This window comes from Lissotriton vulgaris, chromosome 3_1 (assembly GCF_964263255.1).
Source record: "Lissotriton vulgaris chromosome 3_1, aLisVul1.2, whole genome shotgun sequence".
NCBI lineage: Eukaryota > Metazoa > Chordata > Amphibia > Caudata > Salamandridae > Lissotriton > Lissotriton vulgaris.
In genome coordinates, this window is record NC_141689.1 from 1,720,004,208 (window position 1) to 1,720,019,899 (window position 15,692).

Consider the following 15,692-nt stretch of genomic DNA (forward strand, 5'->3'; position numbering starts at 1 on the left):
CTTGGTCTCAACGTTGTGAGGCGTTGTACCCGTAAAAAAGCCAACTCCTGTGCTGGGGTGGGTATTGGTCCAGTGGCTCCCAGCGGGTTATTTGTTTCATTCTCTGATTCATAATCAGTGCTCAAATCTGGTTCACTGTGTTCTCCTAAGGTTCCAGTGCTGGTCATGTTTTTGGGCAACGGTTGACTGCGTACTTGGTCATATTTTCTTGCGAATGTATATATTCTTCCAGTCATGTAGTCTTTCCGGTCCCTTTGAAATTTTATGGCTTTTCTTTCTTTTATTTCTTCCTCATGTTTTAGGACTCTCACCTTAATTTCATCCAAACTTTTGGCTATTTCTTCCTTGTTTTCTTTAGTGTCTAATTCTTTTATGATTTCCTCAATGCGGGCGATAAGTTTTTCTCTATCGCTTGCTGCATATTTGGTCAAGATTTTTAACATGTTGGTTGATGCTAGTGCGCTGTTATCCGTCCAGTCTTGGAGCATGGCTGGGTCTGGGTTTTCATACGTTGGGGCTACCAGTATTCTTAGCCCTCTTGGTACTCGGCCAACTTCAATGTATCTGCTTAATGATTTTACCTCCCACCATTTTGCCACCTCTTTTTTCCTTAGTTTCTCCAGTTCTGTCAGTAGGTTTTTGGTTTCGTCTTTGTTCCCTCCTTTGTCTTTGGGGGCTGACATGTTAGGAGTGTTGTCTTCACCTGTGTCAGTGTCTTGGAAGATGTTCCGTGCCGCTTCTTCCCGTTCTCTCTCCCATTCCACAGCCATTGTATGTTTCTTTAGGAATTAAAGTTTTTTGGAATATTTCACTGCCTTACTCGTGCGCACTCCGCACTTAGGCTACCTCTCCCTTAAATACCTTGGTTTGTGCAAAAACACCCTTGGGTCTTGTACTCTCACACACGTACTGGCCTTACCTGGCAATCCCAATCACCTTCCGGAAATCGTAGATTCCAGTCAGGCTCTCCGTGGTGTTTTCCAGACTCTCTTGGTGATTTACAGTCTCCAATTCCTGGTCAAGGGGGGCGCTGCGTGTCTCTCCTCTGAAAGAATACCCAAGAATTCGTCCTTGTCTTCCACAGCGCACCAGATCGAGGAGGGTCAGTGTTGAATCTCCAGGACAGGAGATTTCTATTTATCTGGAACACTCCAAACGTTCTCATGCAAGTAAGGCACTGACTCCGTGAAAATAGTAGATTCCAAATAAGTTTATTCTCTCATTTAGGCTGCTTGACGCGTTTCGGCGGTAAGCACCCGCCTTGTTCACAACATCATGACAGACTGTGACTGTATTTATACCCCTTAGTCATTGCATTACATCATGCACGTTTAACTCCTGTTTCCATGCACATTTTAGCTTGTTTTTCACATTACACACTCATGTTTAACCCAGTTCCCATGGTGATATGGGGCGTCGCCCTAATTAGACTGACATAGACGAGTTATTTTCCTTTTCACAGTTAATTGATTACATCATCTGCCCCCATGCGTGGTTTCGTTTCTATAGAAACCCTCGTGCAACATGAGCCCAGTGATTTCCTCATTCCTGTCGTGCCTGTGCTTCGCTGTGTGTGTGCCTCGCTTATGCTTAGACTGCCAGACCTTCACGCGGTAATTTACGTTTTAAAACTCCCTTAGTGCTGGTGAGTTTAGCAAACACAGCTTGTTGGCCTGTTTTGTGGTTTTTACGCACGCTAGGATATCTGTGTTATTGGACTTTATTTACGCTGTGTCCGACCTGCTCTGCTGCGCATATATTGTTTGGCGCGTATCTGAGCGGGTGCTGTGTGGAATAATATGGGGATATTCCGAGCGCGTTTGTAAACACACGGTTCCCTTTGTCAAAGGCGCGCGTTTGTAATCCCGCCATAACTTTACCGATGATAGGCGCATATCTAAGCGGGTGCAGTGAGGGACGCTGCGGGGATAATACGAGCGTGTTTGTAAACACATACAATTTACTCTGTCAGTAGGCGCGCGTTATTATTCACGTCTAGTATTTAAGTTAATGGGCGAGCGGGGTTAGTTTAGGGAAATGTACTGCTTTAGCTTCAGTGTGCTGATGCTTTACCACAGCGCCTGTGTTCTACTGCTGTTGCCTTCTCTCCCAGTGGACAAGGTCAACTATTGCTGAGATTTGACAATTACAATATTGAATGCGCATTACATTTTTCATCATTTCCTAGTGGACAAGATTCTAGGCGTTATTCACTGCCTTGCGCTAACAGGTATTGGCATATCTAGTAATACAATGTGTCAACAATTAATGGTCCCATTATTATTACATACATGCATTTCTAATCCGATAACCAATGTACAACATTAGCAGGCATTTCCAAAGTCTTGACACATTTGTGCGTGTAGTGATTTATCTAAGATGCTGCTATGGCAGGCTAAAACTGCTCTAGGGGTCATGATTGTGCTATTATATACACTGATATTTAATTATTAAAACTGAACAAAAGATGTTAACTGGACGGGAGGGGGGAAGTCTTCTCTAACGGGATTTTTTTTTAGTGAATATATATAAACAACCACTAATATATATATATATATATATTAGTGGTTGTTTATATATATTCACTAAAAAAACAAATCAAAAGTAACGTTATAGTTAGGTGGATTTTTCACTGACAACATTACTGTTTTGAACAAAAAAAAACAGAAATTCACCAATTGAAGGAGTGCTAACTATAACTTGCACCCCTGCTGTGAACTGCAATTGATATCACTCATGACATGTTCTATGACATCGTTTATGACATCACTGATGACATCTCAAATTACATCACTGATGACATCACGCGCCCCTGCCATGCATCAAGCAGTACATGGTGGCGGCGCAAGTTATAGTTAGCACTGCTAACTATAACTGCTGAATTTCAGTGTTTTTTTGGCTTAAAACGTTAATGTTGTCACAGACAAATTCACCTAACTAAAATGAAAAACAGATCCTTTTATCACACTTACCTATAACAATACTTTTATCTTTGTTTTTTCCAGTGAATTTCAAGGTTTTTGTTAACGTAAAGTGATAGTAAATTACCATACGTAATTGCAACCCCCTGGCGCACACGTGGGGTGTTGGCTACGGAGCCAGCCAACACCCACCATACAGCCAACCCCACGCTTCACACAGCCATTGGCTGTGTGCTGTAGGAGGTTGGCAATAGGGCCTAGCCCTGGAAACTCCGTCCGCCAGAGCCATTTTAATTGTAATTTTCAGTCAAGGTGGGCCGCACGGCCCCCCTTCCTGAGCCATTATTGGCATTGTAGACCCCTTCCCCGAGCCACTTCTTTAATTGAAGTGGAGGGGGCATGTGGCCCCCTCCCTAAGCCTTGTTAGGCCCTGGAGACCTCATCCTTCAGGGCCACTCTTTTTAAATAAAGGGGAGGGGGTGCTTGTCACCCCCTCACTTGGACTATTTTGGCCCTGGGAAACCCATCTCCCAAGGTTTAGCGTAATTTTTATGGGGAGGGCGTCAAGCTTCTCCCATCCTGGCGCTGTGTTTGGCTTGAGGAGCCCATCCCCTAGGGCCTTGCACACTTTTCAGAGGGATGGGAGCGCGCAGCTCCCCTCCCCGGCCAATTTCAGCCACCGGGCCCCATCCCCAAGGCCTGGCACCATTTTTATGGGGAGGGGGAGTGTGTGGCCCCATCCTTCCTGGGCCAATGGTTGCTCCGGGGACCCAATTAGCACCAGTTAGATAGGGAGGGGGCGCGTGGTCTACAACCCTAGGCCAATTTCGGCCCTAGAGCCCATCCCCCACCCAAGGACCCAGCACCATTTTAAAGTTGGAGTGGTGTCATACGGTTCCTACAAATTAAGTAGCGCTGTAAATCCAGAGAGCATAACTGTCAGAATATGGAAACTCAGTCCACACATATCAGAGTATGTTGGCCACATTTCTAGCTAGCTCACAGTGCCCCATCTCAACCCCCAACCTTGCCAGTGTACCAGATGGTATCTGCCAACTCAGAACATGACCACTCTAATTCTCCAAGGAAATTGTGGAAACAGATCTACCCTTTCATTTTTTACTGTCGCACCCGAAGTAAACAGAAGAAAGATGAAAATTGGTTTTCAAACATTTATGAAACAATCATATTCTTGTACAGAAAGCGTGAACTGCAAATATTAGGGGGCAAATATTAGAGGGATGAAACAAAATAATTGTAACCAGCATTACAAGAATAGTGAAAAAGATAAACAGTTCAACCATTATAACATTACTGTGTGATTATGATGATACTTATACTCCTGTCTAATACTACCACATTATCAAGAGCTCTTCTGCTTGAAGCTGGAACATTGGACTAAGACCAGTTCTTTTGCACCTTCTGATCCATCGCACCTCTTGCACATGGGTATTGAACTCGAGCCCACTCCAGGCAAAGCAGCCCCTGACCAAGACCTACCTAATTCCCAATTTTAGTTTTTTTGCACATACCACTGCTATAACCTCCTGCACGTCTTGCACATGGGTCCTAAACCCAAGACAGGAAAGGTTTCTGGCTCTTACCTCGTGTTTAGCTGCTTTTAACCCCTTCCCTGCCATGGATGTAATGGTTACGTCTATGGCTGTGGCGCTCCGTAGCCATGGACTTAATTGTGATGTCCAAGGGACACCACTGCCTTATCTCTCTGCTGAAAACAGCAGAGGGATTTCCTTATTTTTTTGCCTCTGGAAGTGGGGAACCACCCAAAGCATTTCTTTTGCAATGTAATGACGATTGCGCACATGGCTTCTTGACGTCATTACATTGAAAGTGAAACTGAAATGAGCAGAACAGATTGTTTCAGTTTCACTGCTTCCGTGCTCATGGGGCTATCTCAGCCCCTTGAGCGCCAATACACACAGCAGAGGTATTGTTGGAAAGAGGAGAATCGCCCCTTACCAATGGTGCCCCTCCCTATTCGAGCCCTACTTAGGGATTGCCGCTGGAGGGCGACCCACAAGCAGGGAATCCACAGCTAGGCACATTGCGAAAAAAGGGTCCGTTTTCAGAGGAAAAATGTGATCTGCCCACGTTGAACTTTGGGCCATTTCATGCAGCAGACACTAGATCTACCCACACAAGTGAGGTATAATATTTATCTGGATATTTAGGGGAACACAGAATAGTAGAACGAGTGTTGTTACCCTTTGTCTTTCTATGCATTTCTGCCTTCCTAATGTAAGACACTGTAAAACAAAAAGTCATTTTGAACAATACCCTTTAATTCACATGCTAATATGGATACCCAGAAATACAGAGATGCACAAATAACCACTTTTTCTAAACTCCATAACTTGTTCCCATTTCAGATATACGTACGTTTCCTTGATATCACAATGAAAGGTGCAATTCAGTTATTGGCTCTTGGTACCTCGGGTTCTTGGTGAGCCTACAAGCCTCATATTTCCCTGCAACCAGAAGCGCCACTCGGTCATAACGATATATAGCTTTAAAAAATTTGCCATAGTTAGACGTTACAAGTGAAAGTACAAAGGGCTGTTTTTTTCAACTAAATTTCAATATTCTTTTATTTTAACTGTTCCTTTCTATAAGGAAAGCTTGAAGGATCTACACAAATGACCTCTTACGGAATTCAGAATTTTGTCTACTTTTCGGAAATGTATAGCTTTCCAGGATCCATTATTGGTTTCATGCATTGATCAAACACTAACTGGAAGGAGGTTGAAAGCACAAAAATAGGAAAAATAGGCCAAAACTGTGTAGAAAATGTATGTGTGCTACAAAAGTTGTCCTGTTTCTGAAGGCTGGGAGATGACGATTTTAGCACCCTAAACCTTTCATTGATACCATTTGTAAGGAAAAAAACAGACACTTTCTTCTGTAGCACTTTTGTTTGCATATTTCCCCAAAACTCAAACCTTTGCTGTATTTTGCCTAATTTCTGGGTCATCTCCAGGGGAATCTGCAAACCCAGGGTACCTTTAGAATTCTCAGCATGTTGGAAGAAAAGGATACCTTATGCGGATAAATGTTATGGGGGCATAAAAGCAAAATACCCCAAGAAGCCAAAAAAGGCCATGGCACAGGGATGTGGGGAAGGCCTGGCAGCGAAGGGGTTAACCAGATCCGATCCCCCCTGACTTTTAGTATTGGCCTTTGCACACAGCACTTTCCTAGGTGAAACACTGCCATTTATGGTTTATCTCAGCATAATAACAATAGTTTATTTTTAAGTAGCTCCAATTGGACACCGTAAATGAGAAAAGTTTTATTCTAATACATGAGAAAGATTTTATCTTACCAAAAGTGTAACATAGTATTTCGTATGGTCCTAATGTTTTATTGCTGTTGTTATTTATTGCAATGGTTTTGAGTAACTATGCAGATAAAAAATAAACTTGAAACTTGAACGTGAGGGCATAATGGGAGTACCTTCTGCCAGATATCTTTGAATAGCCCAGCAGACTATCGTCCTTTGCAGGATGAAGGTTAGCGTCAGTAGGGCTGCATTTCTATCATAGTGTACAGCATTCCAGGATAATCCCAGCAGAATGTGGCTCAAAGGCAGTTTATATAATAAAAGCACTGTTCTAATTGCACAGTGTCAAAGGTGCAGAGCTGATGCTGGTCTGGAGTCTTAGACCTGTCTCCAACAGGACAACTAAACACAGGGGCATTGCGTTCAATGTTCTTAGCCTTGGACAGAGTGTTCTGGCAACATGATAATATGCCTACTAATAAATGTGCTGCTTGCAGAAAAATTTCTAAGTACAATGTTGTGTAGGTGCAAAGCATGCAAATGTCATCATTAGAAAAAGTTAAAATGTGAAGCTTAAAATGGAGACTGTGCGCGGGTCCTGTTGAACCTTACAACAGGGGGGCACATGGCCAACATTCCTGGGCCGGTTTTGGCCATGAGACCCCATTGTCTGTGGCTTGGAGTTATTATTAGGGGAGGGGGCACGTGGCCCTCCTCCCCAGGCCGATTTATGCTCTATGAACACTATCCCCCCCGGCCCGCCAACTTAAAGGGGGAGGGGGAGATGTGGCTGCTCTACACAGCCCAATTCCTTCCCCAAGGACACCACCATCAGGGGAAAATGGGTACGAGCACGCCTCCCCAGTTCAATTTCGGGCCCAGGGACCCCATGGCCCGGCACCTTGAAGGTGGGTGCCATGGTGTCCACCCAGGGCACCAACCATATCTTCTGTAGCTCCAGCCGGCTCACCACATCCAGCAGGAGCTGGCCTTGCTCTCACCTGCAGGAAGCAGCTAATAATGCTGCTCCCTGCAGGTGGGAGTAATATTTAGATCTGTTAGCCTTCGAGGCAGCTGGGAGAGGACTTGATGTTTACTCCCACTTGGCGGGAGATTTAAAAATGCTTTCGCCAAGCGAGAGCCAACAAAGGTTTCCCTGCTTGCACCGCTGTGGGCAGGGAAACTACTATATCTCGGGGTGGTCAACCCAGCCAGGAAATAGCTGCTGAGCCGACCCTGGGGCAAATAATGGCTCCGGTAGAGGGACCACGCAGTCCTCTCCTTGTTTTCTCCATTTTTGGACCCGGTGTGGGCTCCATGGGGCCTCTTCAGGCTCTGGGAGTGGGGCTGAGCAGCCCCCTCCCCATGGAAATCTATGTCTGCTCCCTGGGTGGGTTCCCCGTGGCCTCTCGAGGAGGGGGGGCCACGTGGCTCCCCCTCCCCACAAAAATAGACAGGCTCCCCAAGGCCTCCCAAGGCATGGTTGGGGAGCCTCATGCCCCCCTCCCCATAAATATTAAGATCCACCCCAGAAGTGGGCTCCCTGGGGCCTCTAATTGCTTGAGGAGGGGGGCACTCATCCCCCATCCCCATAAAAGTTGTTTTTGGACAAGGGGTAGGCTCCCCAGGAGCATAATATAAGTATACGCAGCCTGGCCACCATTTTATTCCCTATCCTGTGGAATCTTTTGATGTTTTGTTTTTCTTTTTGGCCCCAGGTACTAGGGGTCAGGATATCCTTACCATGATAAATGTATCCTTTCTATTTTTTTTTACAAATTCAGGACAGGGGACTAAGTCCTCACATCCCGTAATGGCTGCCAGCAACATTTTTCTCATGTTGCTGGTAGCCAATCAGAGTGCTCTGACTTTGGCAGGAGCAAGATGGTCCGGGGAAAATAAAGCTCCTTGGGGCAATTAGAATGCTCTACTTTTACATTGGCGCTCCCACAGGAGTCATGGAGACTCTTGCGGGCCCAACTGCCAAAATATAAAATTATTTTTTACCCTTCATTATTATCAAACTACTGAAGGGAGTTACACCAAAGCGCAAAAAGCACAATCTCTGGATCAACATCTAGCTTCTTGCCGAATATGATGTAATTCGGTTCAACTGTTTTTGGCTCAATGGAAAATGAATGGGGATATTACGTTTTGGGATCCTCTATTTTTCTCAGCCCCTACATGGCAGATCACCCCAATAACTTTATTAGGAAGAGGCTGAGGTAGATGAACATTTTTGGGGAAAGTTGTGTAAAGATTTGTCAAACATGGGCCAAAGTTATTAGCAAACCAAAAAATGCTCGGTCCTTGGAAAAGCAGACCTAACTATAACTACCTAGTAGTGACTGGAACTAAATTTTAGGTAAAGTGGGGGAAGTGTTCAGTAACAACATAACATTTTAAACTCAAAAACATTTGCAACTCAGCATAGTAAAACCTGCATTTCTCAATACTAATGTTAGCCTAGCAGTAATAATTCAGGTGGTAATGTAAAGCTCTAACATGACTAAATAGGTCGTATTGTTAGCTGAGGTTAAAGTAGGGCACAACACGGAAGGGTTCTCTACTGACTGACAACCTACAGTATTGGGTACGATGAACGTGAACTTACCCTCATAGTCCCAGAGTCCATTGAAAGGCTTTCCGGGTTCTCCAGGGGGAGCTTGGGGATCATCAAAAAAGGGAGCACTCACTTCCATCAGCAAACCATTGTCACCTGGCTTAAATATGATGGTGACTGGTGAATGCAATACTGGCAAGCTGTCCCAGGTGGTAGTTATCCTGTACACAAGCTGAAGGTAGGAAAGTAACAGTACTTAATTAGTAATATTCCTAATAATCAAAATCAAGATCTTGCTATACAGGCCACATAATTAACATCTTTAAGGGTAAGTCAATAACCAAAATCTCAAAAAAGTTTGGCATTACTTGAATATGAACACAATTCATTACAATTGCCAATGCCAATGCCAAATCTTGAACAGAACAAAGGCACAGTTATTGTGAGGTTCAATAATTCACTGTCTGGTAGGTGATGCAACAGGTTTTGAAATTAATATGAACGGGCAGGGAAAATTCTGAAAAGGTACCTAGGTGCTCTAGTTATAGTTGAATGTATACACATGTCATTTGAATGAAATGAGCACAGTCTGCCCTTTGTTGCATAAGATATAAGTGTATCCCAACTGATTGGGCACTATTGTGATATGAAATTAAGTACCATTGTGTGTGTGTATCTCTTTTTAACTCTCCAATGGTCTTTGTAACTTCATTTTCGAATCCTTCCTGGTAAATACCAATTGATGAGGGGATTCACCTTTTTAGCATATTGTGCTAAATATGTCTAGCTAAAATTCAGGAATCCCATTCATATCCCAAAAATAGTACATTAGACAAAAGCGCATTTTAGATTTTTTTAAATTGAGCTTTTCGCCTTCTGCCGAAAGCACTGTGATTATTCTGTCCATATGTTGTAAATGTTAATTTAAGTCATCATCTGTTATGCATATGTGATCACCATATGAAACTACACTCAAATTGCACTGTACCAGTTCAATTATTCTTTGAGAGAATTGCCTCAAGTATTGTGTAAATCCAAGGGTGCTAAATAATATGATTCTGGTGCTAGTCTTTGTGTAAAAAACCCATTTGCTAGACATTATATGGGTTTGTATCTTTTGCATGTATTCCTAAATCTATTACAGGTGAAGCTCCATGTTCTTCCTGTATTTGTTTCAATGCTTCCTACAACACCATAATTGATATTATGCTGTGTGTACTCGTATATATGGTCCTGAATATGCTTCCCAATGACTAACACTGTGGTAAATTTGGTACCATCTTCATTGATAGGCACATATTAAAACGCTGTGTTTATCCCAAGGGTCAGAATCAGGTAACATCACTGCTGATAGATTTCCTAGCTAACCAAAACAGTATTTCATTTTGCTTAGCTGGGCAATACCTGATTATAGTATTTATTGTCTCTAGAATAATTGGTCTTACCTGTATTTTTATTGTCTATATATATATATATTTCTAACTTCAATGAGAGTTTCCCTGCTTTCAGCTCTGAGAAGGTAATCTCTTTTTGGATGTGGTATGTACATAACTAGAACCGCCCAAGTCTGTCCAGGCATTATGAGAGGACTTAAATGTACTTTTTGTACTACATATGGATCTTCCCCTGAAACAATGTTAAGTGTTCAATGTAGGTAAAAGGCACTTCAATATAAACAAAGGGATTGTTAAAATTGATAAAGTTGATGTCAATATGAATAATGATAAAATCATGTATAAAAATGAAATTGTATCTCTTTTGACAAATTTGCCTGTTAAGAACTACACGTCAACCTCGACTCAGAAATACATGGTTAGGCAGGCTCTTAGGTACAGGCCTGAGGTCATTGATTTGCAGATCACAGGAGGGGTGGCACGTAGCTGGCAAACATGTGCGCAGGAAATCCCAGATCTATCCCATAGACAGGCGTAGCAAAACCACAATGATCCAGGGAAATTGAGCCCAATAAAGCACATATGGCCAGAGGGGCATGCGCATTCTCAAAACAACATGAAGACGGGTGCCAAATGAGGTGGGGAACACATATTTAATAAGGACACAGCTTACACAGCATACACAGTGATCACACGCTCCCCATGCCGGACATCTGGACATGTTACCCCATGGCCACATTGCGTTCACGCAAGGTCAAGACCCACCTGGATTCCTCATCAAACACCTTTATTTATTGCTCCACAGAAAACAGTTTAAACAACAATCCCTTGGGGTACAGTCTTAAAACCCTAGCACCAGTGATGAACATGAACAAGAGCCGGACTTGATTTATGCTTGAAATTGGCTCCCCTGGTCTTTGGGAACACCCCTCAACCGAGGTAGATAATGAACCTACTTTATTATCTCTCTATCATGATTGAACTACCACCTAATTATCACCCCAATGGGCCTTACAATCATGTTCAGCTAAGTGGCCCTGCCACCAATCTATGTGTGCATTTTGATGTGGTATTTTTTATGTGGTGTATATACTTCTTCGTAACTTATTACTATTTGCCAATGGTGTCAGTCCCCAGGTTCCTGGGGTACGTACCACCACTGTGACGCCCTCCGTTACATACATCCTTTGCACATTAGTGTGCGCTATCACCTATGCTGGCAGCACCATTCATGCTGTCGTCAAGCTTCCTATTTGGCTCCACTATGTATTTTTGGAGTTACGCCTCCATTTGTTTACTGATTAAAGTTTTTCACTTAACGATTCCTTTCCCCCTGTGAGCGGTCTAGTTCCAATAGTTCCATTTTGGCTCCGCTGTGTATTCATACAGTCACGCCTCCATTTGTTCTTTGATTAAAGTTCTTCACAATTACACCGCATGAGCTCTTTCCCCTAGTGAGCGGTCTAGCTCCACAATGCTACCAGCGTGGCCTTCGCTTTGAACTCGTCCCATGATTGGCTGGAGGGCGAGATGGTACGTTTCCACATACGTTGCCGAGCCCCCCTGCCTCCATGAGGACGCGCTACACTGCTCGCTGCTTCTTCCTTTAAATACCTTGGGAGAAACTGACTCCGGATCCTCGGGGTCTAGTTACAGAGGCCTAGATGCAGGTACCGAGCGGGTGCCTGACGACGCGGGCGTGAGTTCTCTTGGCAATTTCCAGATAAGTAACATCATGCTCTGAGCGAGTCAATTGACTTTCCCCCTCCCCCTTTGTTTTCTTTTTCGCCTTCCGCAGGGTGTGCCATTCTCGTCACCACCCCCTCCAGAGACCCATGGTATGAAAATTTCTCACACCCTACTTGAGATTTTTCTACTTGTTTTCAATTGTTTTCAATGTGATCTTCTGCATTCATGTGTGTGGGCCTTCTTCCATTGCAAGTCACGCCGCAGAGGCTCACTAGCCATTTTTGGCATCGCTATACCCACCACGTTAATTCTACCGCTAAACACCCTAGTGGCATGCAGGTGTCATAGTACTATGTAAATATGACTGGTCATGGCTGTATGTGCTGGCAATGGAGGCTGGCAGCAGCATCACTCATTTTCACTGAGTGAAATCTTACTCAGGTGACTGTTTCACGCTGAGTACAAGTGCACTTTACAAATGAGCATGGTATATCTGTGACAAACTACGCAAGATGGTAACCAATTGTTCTTGTCTTGTCTTTTTCTCTTTATATGTTTGTTATTGTCTATTTTTATGGTGTAATCTGGTTTCTCTAAATCATAGAGTAAACCACCCACTTTTATATGATTGCACTTTTTCACCACGTATTTTTTCTTTTTCACTTTAGGTAAGGGTGGGCCTTAGCGCCCCCATACCGCCGAGGTTTAGCTGATAAGTCCTGATGAATGCAAGGTAATTCACACCGCGATGGCAGAAACATGTTGACCCTACTGCATGGAAATAGCTGAGCAATTTATTTAGATTCCTTTCCTACACCTTGTTTTTAATGTGTCCGTTTGGCCACTTAATAAAGTTATTTTGGACAAAATCTAGACACTTTTAGTCACTTCACCACACCTTCACAAAAAAACAGCTCTGCAGTAATCGGGCGTCACAGCACACCGGGAAGGCACTCGGCCTCTCCCGGTGGGGCCCGTTGATGAAGCATGTCACCAACCAGGTTGGTGAATAAGGGCTTTCTAAAAATCTAATTAGATTTCCCATGCTCAGTTTTTTCCTTCTTAAATGAAATAGTGACACTCTTTTGTTGTTTAGACTATATTACCAGGGGGGCTAAGAGTGTCTCCAGTGCACTTAACCTCACTCTCTCGTTGATAACTAATCCACAGAAAACAGCTTACATTCCTTACCAAAAAAAAATCACCTGAACTGTTTTATGGCAGTCAACAAACTGTATAAAATCCATGGCCGATTGATTGTAAATTGAGACAGTCCTCAGACCCTGTGTCTGCAACTGATCTCCCAGCCACACTGTTTAATTAAACAAACTGTTCCTGTTTTGCCAAACGCCTCTTGTCTCTTGTTTTAAAAAGGTATTTCATGTTAAAGCAACATTTTGGCAAGCCTCCATTGGATGTGATTGGAACCTCAAGCCTGAGTATAGTCTTAGGAACGGGACCCCGCCCAGACAAATTATCCCATTTGTGTAACAAGGAAGGTGAACAGTCACTGCAATTGATTGGAAGATTTGCTGAATGCGCGGGCCGAGGCCCATTCTGAAGCACTCATCACAGAGGATAAGATACCACATCAGAACCTTAGTAAAGCATTTGACATATGGCAAACTAGGGAGAAGTGTAAAAAAATTATCTGAGTGCCCTGCCACTGACAGAAATCTGGCATATTACATATTCAGAGGCGATCCACCGGAAGTCACCTTTTTTCCATAGTCAGCACATTAGGAAGGTTGAAAATGTATTTATTTATATAGACCTTTATGGCTCCCAGGACGGTATTTTTGTGTTAGAGCTCTCCTGATTGGGGTGGAGTTGGCATCTAATCTTATCTTTTAGTCTAAAAGGGTTTTCTTAGTGCCACTGGTTTCTAAACACCGGTGGTACCTGAAAGAAGTGAGAGGAGTTGGTCACATGGACTGTTGGGCATCATACAGATGGTACGGTTGGCCTCTGGGTGTAATTTGGACATTTAGGGAAAAAGATTTGGACCTGTGCAATTGATTTTAACTTTTGTTTTGTCCAAGAGGGGCCTGCGATTCCTGAGTTATTCCCTTTTTTCGCCAAACTATTGTTGTTATCCTTGTCCTGAAGCTGATATTGACAGAATATCAGGCTTACTTAGTCCTGTGAACAACGCATAGCTTCCCCTGGTCACATGATAGCATACGCTATGAGCGGGCTAAGGGATTTTTGACAAAGTCATAATTTTTTCTCTGTCAGTTTTTTTTGTTGAAATTGATGTAAGATTTATGCACTGTTGTTGTGCTGTTAATTCCTGCAAACTGTGTTTTGTCTTAAGTATTGTGTTTTTGTTGATGACCTAATGTTTCATATGAGGGTGCTACTATTTCCCATAAATTATATATAATGCCAAAAGTCAATTTCGTTCAGATACTGTTTTTAATGACAATTGCTCTTTTTCTATGTTGCAACTCTTCATATGTATTGTTATTTGTGTTTACAATATGTTATGTTGAATTGTTGATGTATCTGTAGATAGCGCTGAGCTGATAGTTACATAGTTATAAGCAGTAACCCCTGTGTATATCCACCAAGAAATTAGGGGAACCAAAGAGCTCCTAAACCAAAGAAGCTAAAGTGTATATTTTCCATTAAACTACCAACCTTATCATGGAGTCACCATTAAAGCACATGCAAGCCAGGTTCCCTACACAGGCTAAAAATCTTCATAAGGTTTGCCAAGAATGGCACAAACTCACAAAGGCACACGCATTTCCATGGCCTAAGGGAGGAACTTTTGACACTAACATACTTGAACACTTGATAACATACATACAAACCAAATACAAAGGTCCAAAGAAAGACAGGAGAGAGACATTATTAGAACTATGGGTCATCTTTGGGAAAACCCAGATCACCTGCCCTCTGTCACAGATAACAAGCAAGCCATTAGCACCTCCCCCACCACATGAAGGGATGGAGGTGCTCTCGCCCACTCTCCCCGCATTAGGATACTCCATTCTGCCAGTTGAACCAGTCGGTTCTCTACCGAACAACGAGCAGTTAGGCCAGGGCATGAGAGACTAACAGGCCAGCAGGCCCAAGCAGTCTCAGAGCAATCCCATTCCGATGCGAGAGCTCCCAGAAATTTGCCCCCTGTCACGCTGGCACATAGAACCCCAGTAGTGTGAAGAACATGTACTTCCACTGGTTCAGTTGAACACACACAAGTGTCGGGAAGACAGTGATACAATTAGTGGGAGTGAGGAAGGGGGCCCCAGTCCCCATGGAACCAATAATGAGGGTAAAAAAACAGGACTCGCCCAGTCAAGCAAGGGAGAAAGACGGGAGCCGATGGCTGAGGCAGAAGAGGCACACAATTACACACACCTAGTGCTGTCAGCAATGAGCCAACCAGCGAAAGAACCAATAGTCATGCTACTCGTGAACAATTTACAATAAAAAAATGTAATAGACGCAGGGGTATCAAGGTCATGCCTAAGTGAAGGGATGGTCAAATTATCTAAAGACACTACCTTTATACAAGAGTTCTGGAGTAAAGCATCAAGGATCCCCATCACGAAACCCCTCAAACTAAAGGTAGGAGGAAACCACATGAGAGGACAGGTATAATATTCCCCCACATCCCTGACTAATTTATCTGGATGAAATTCGCAGGCCAAACTAAAAAAAGGACCATCCAGTTCACAGACAATAGGACCATGGCCTACTCCTTCCCAGGGGCTCCCACTTTAGGATCCATTGCATTGAAACACAACCTCATCACAAATGTACCAGCAAATACACCATCTACCAACCAGTCCACCTTCACTGAGGTGGTTTTG

The 15,692-nt window shown here is 43.4% G+C and overlaps 1 protein-coding gene across 1 annotated transcript in view; it reads right to left on the bottom strand.

Moving 5' to 3' along the window:
- The window catches only part of LOC147728359 (UPF0462 protein C4orf33 homolog), a 109,388-nt gene that overhangs the window by 71,877 nt on the left and 21,819 nt on the right, over positions 1 to 15,692 (bottom strand). Inside the window, exon 3 of the mRNA XM_086962159.1 lies at positions 8,837 to 9,017. Coding sequence (XP_086818285.1) covers positions 8,837 to 9,017 — 181 coding nt within the window. The remainder of the gene's footprint in view (positions 1 to 8,836; positions 9,018 to 15,692) is intronic.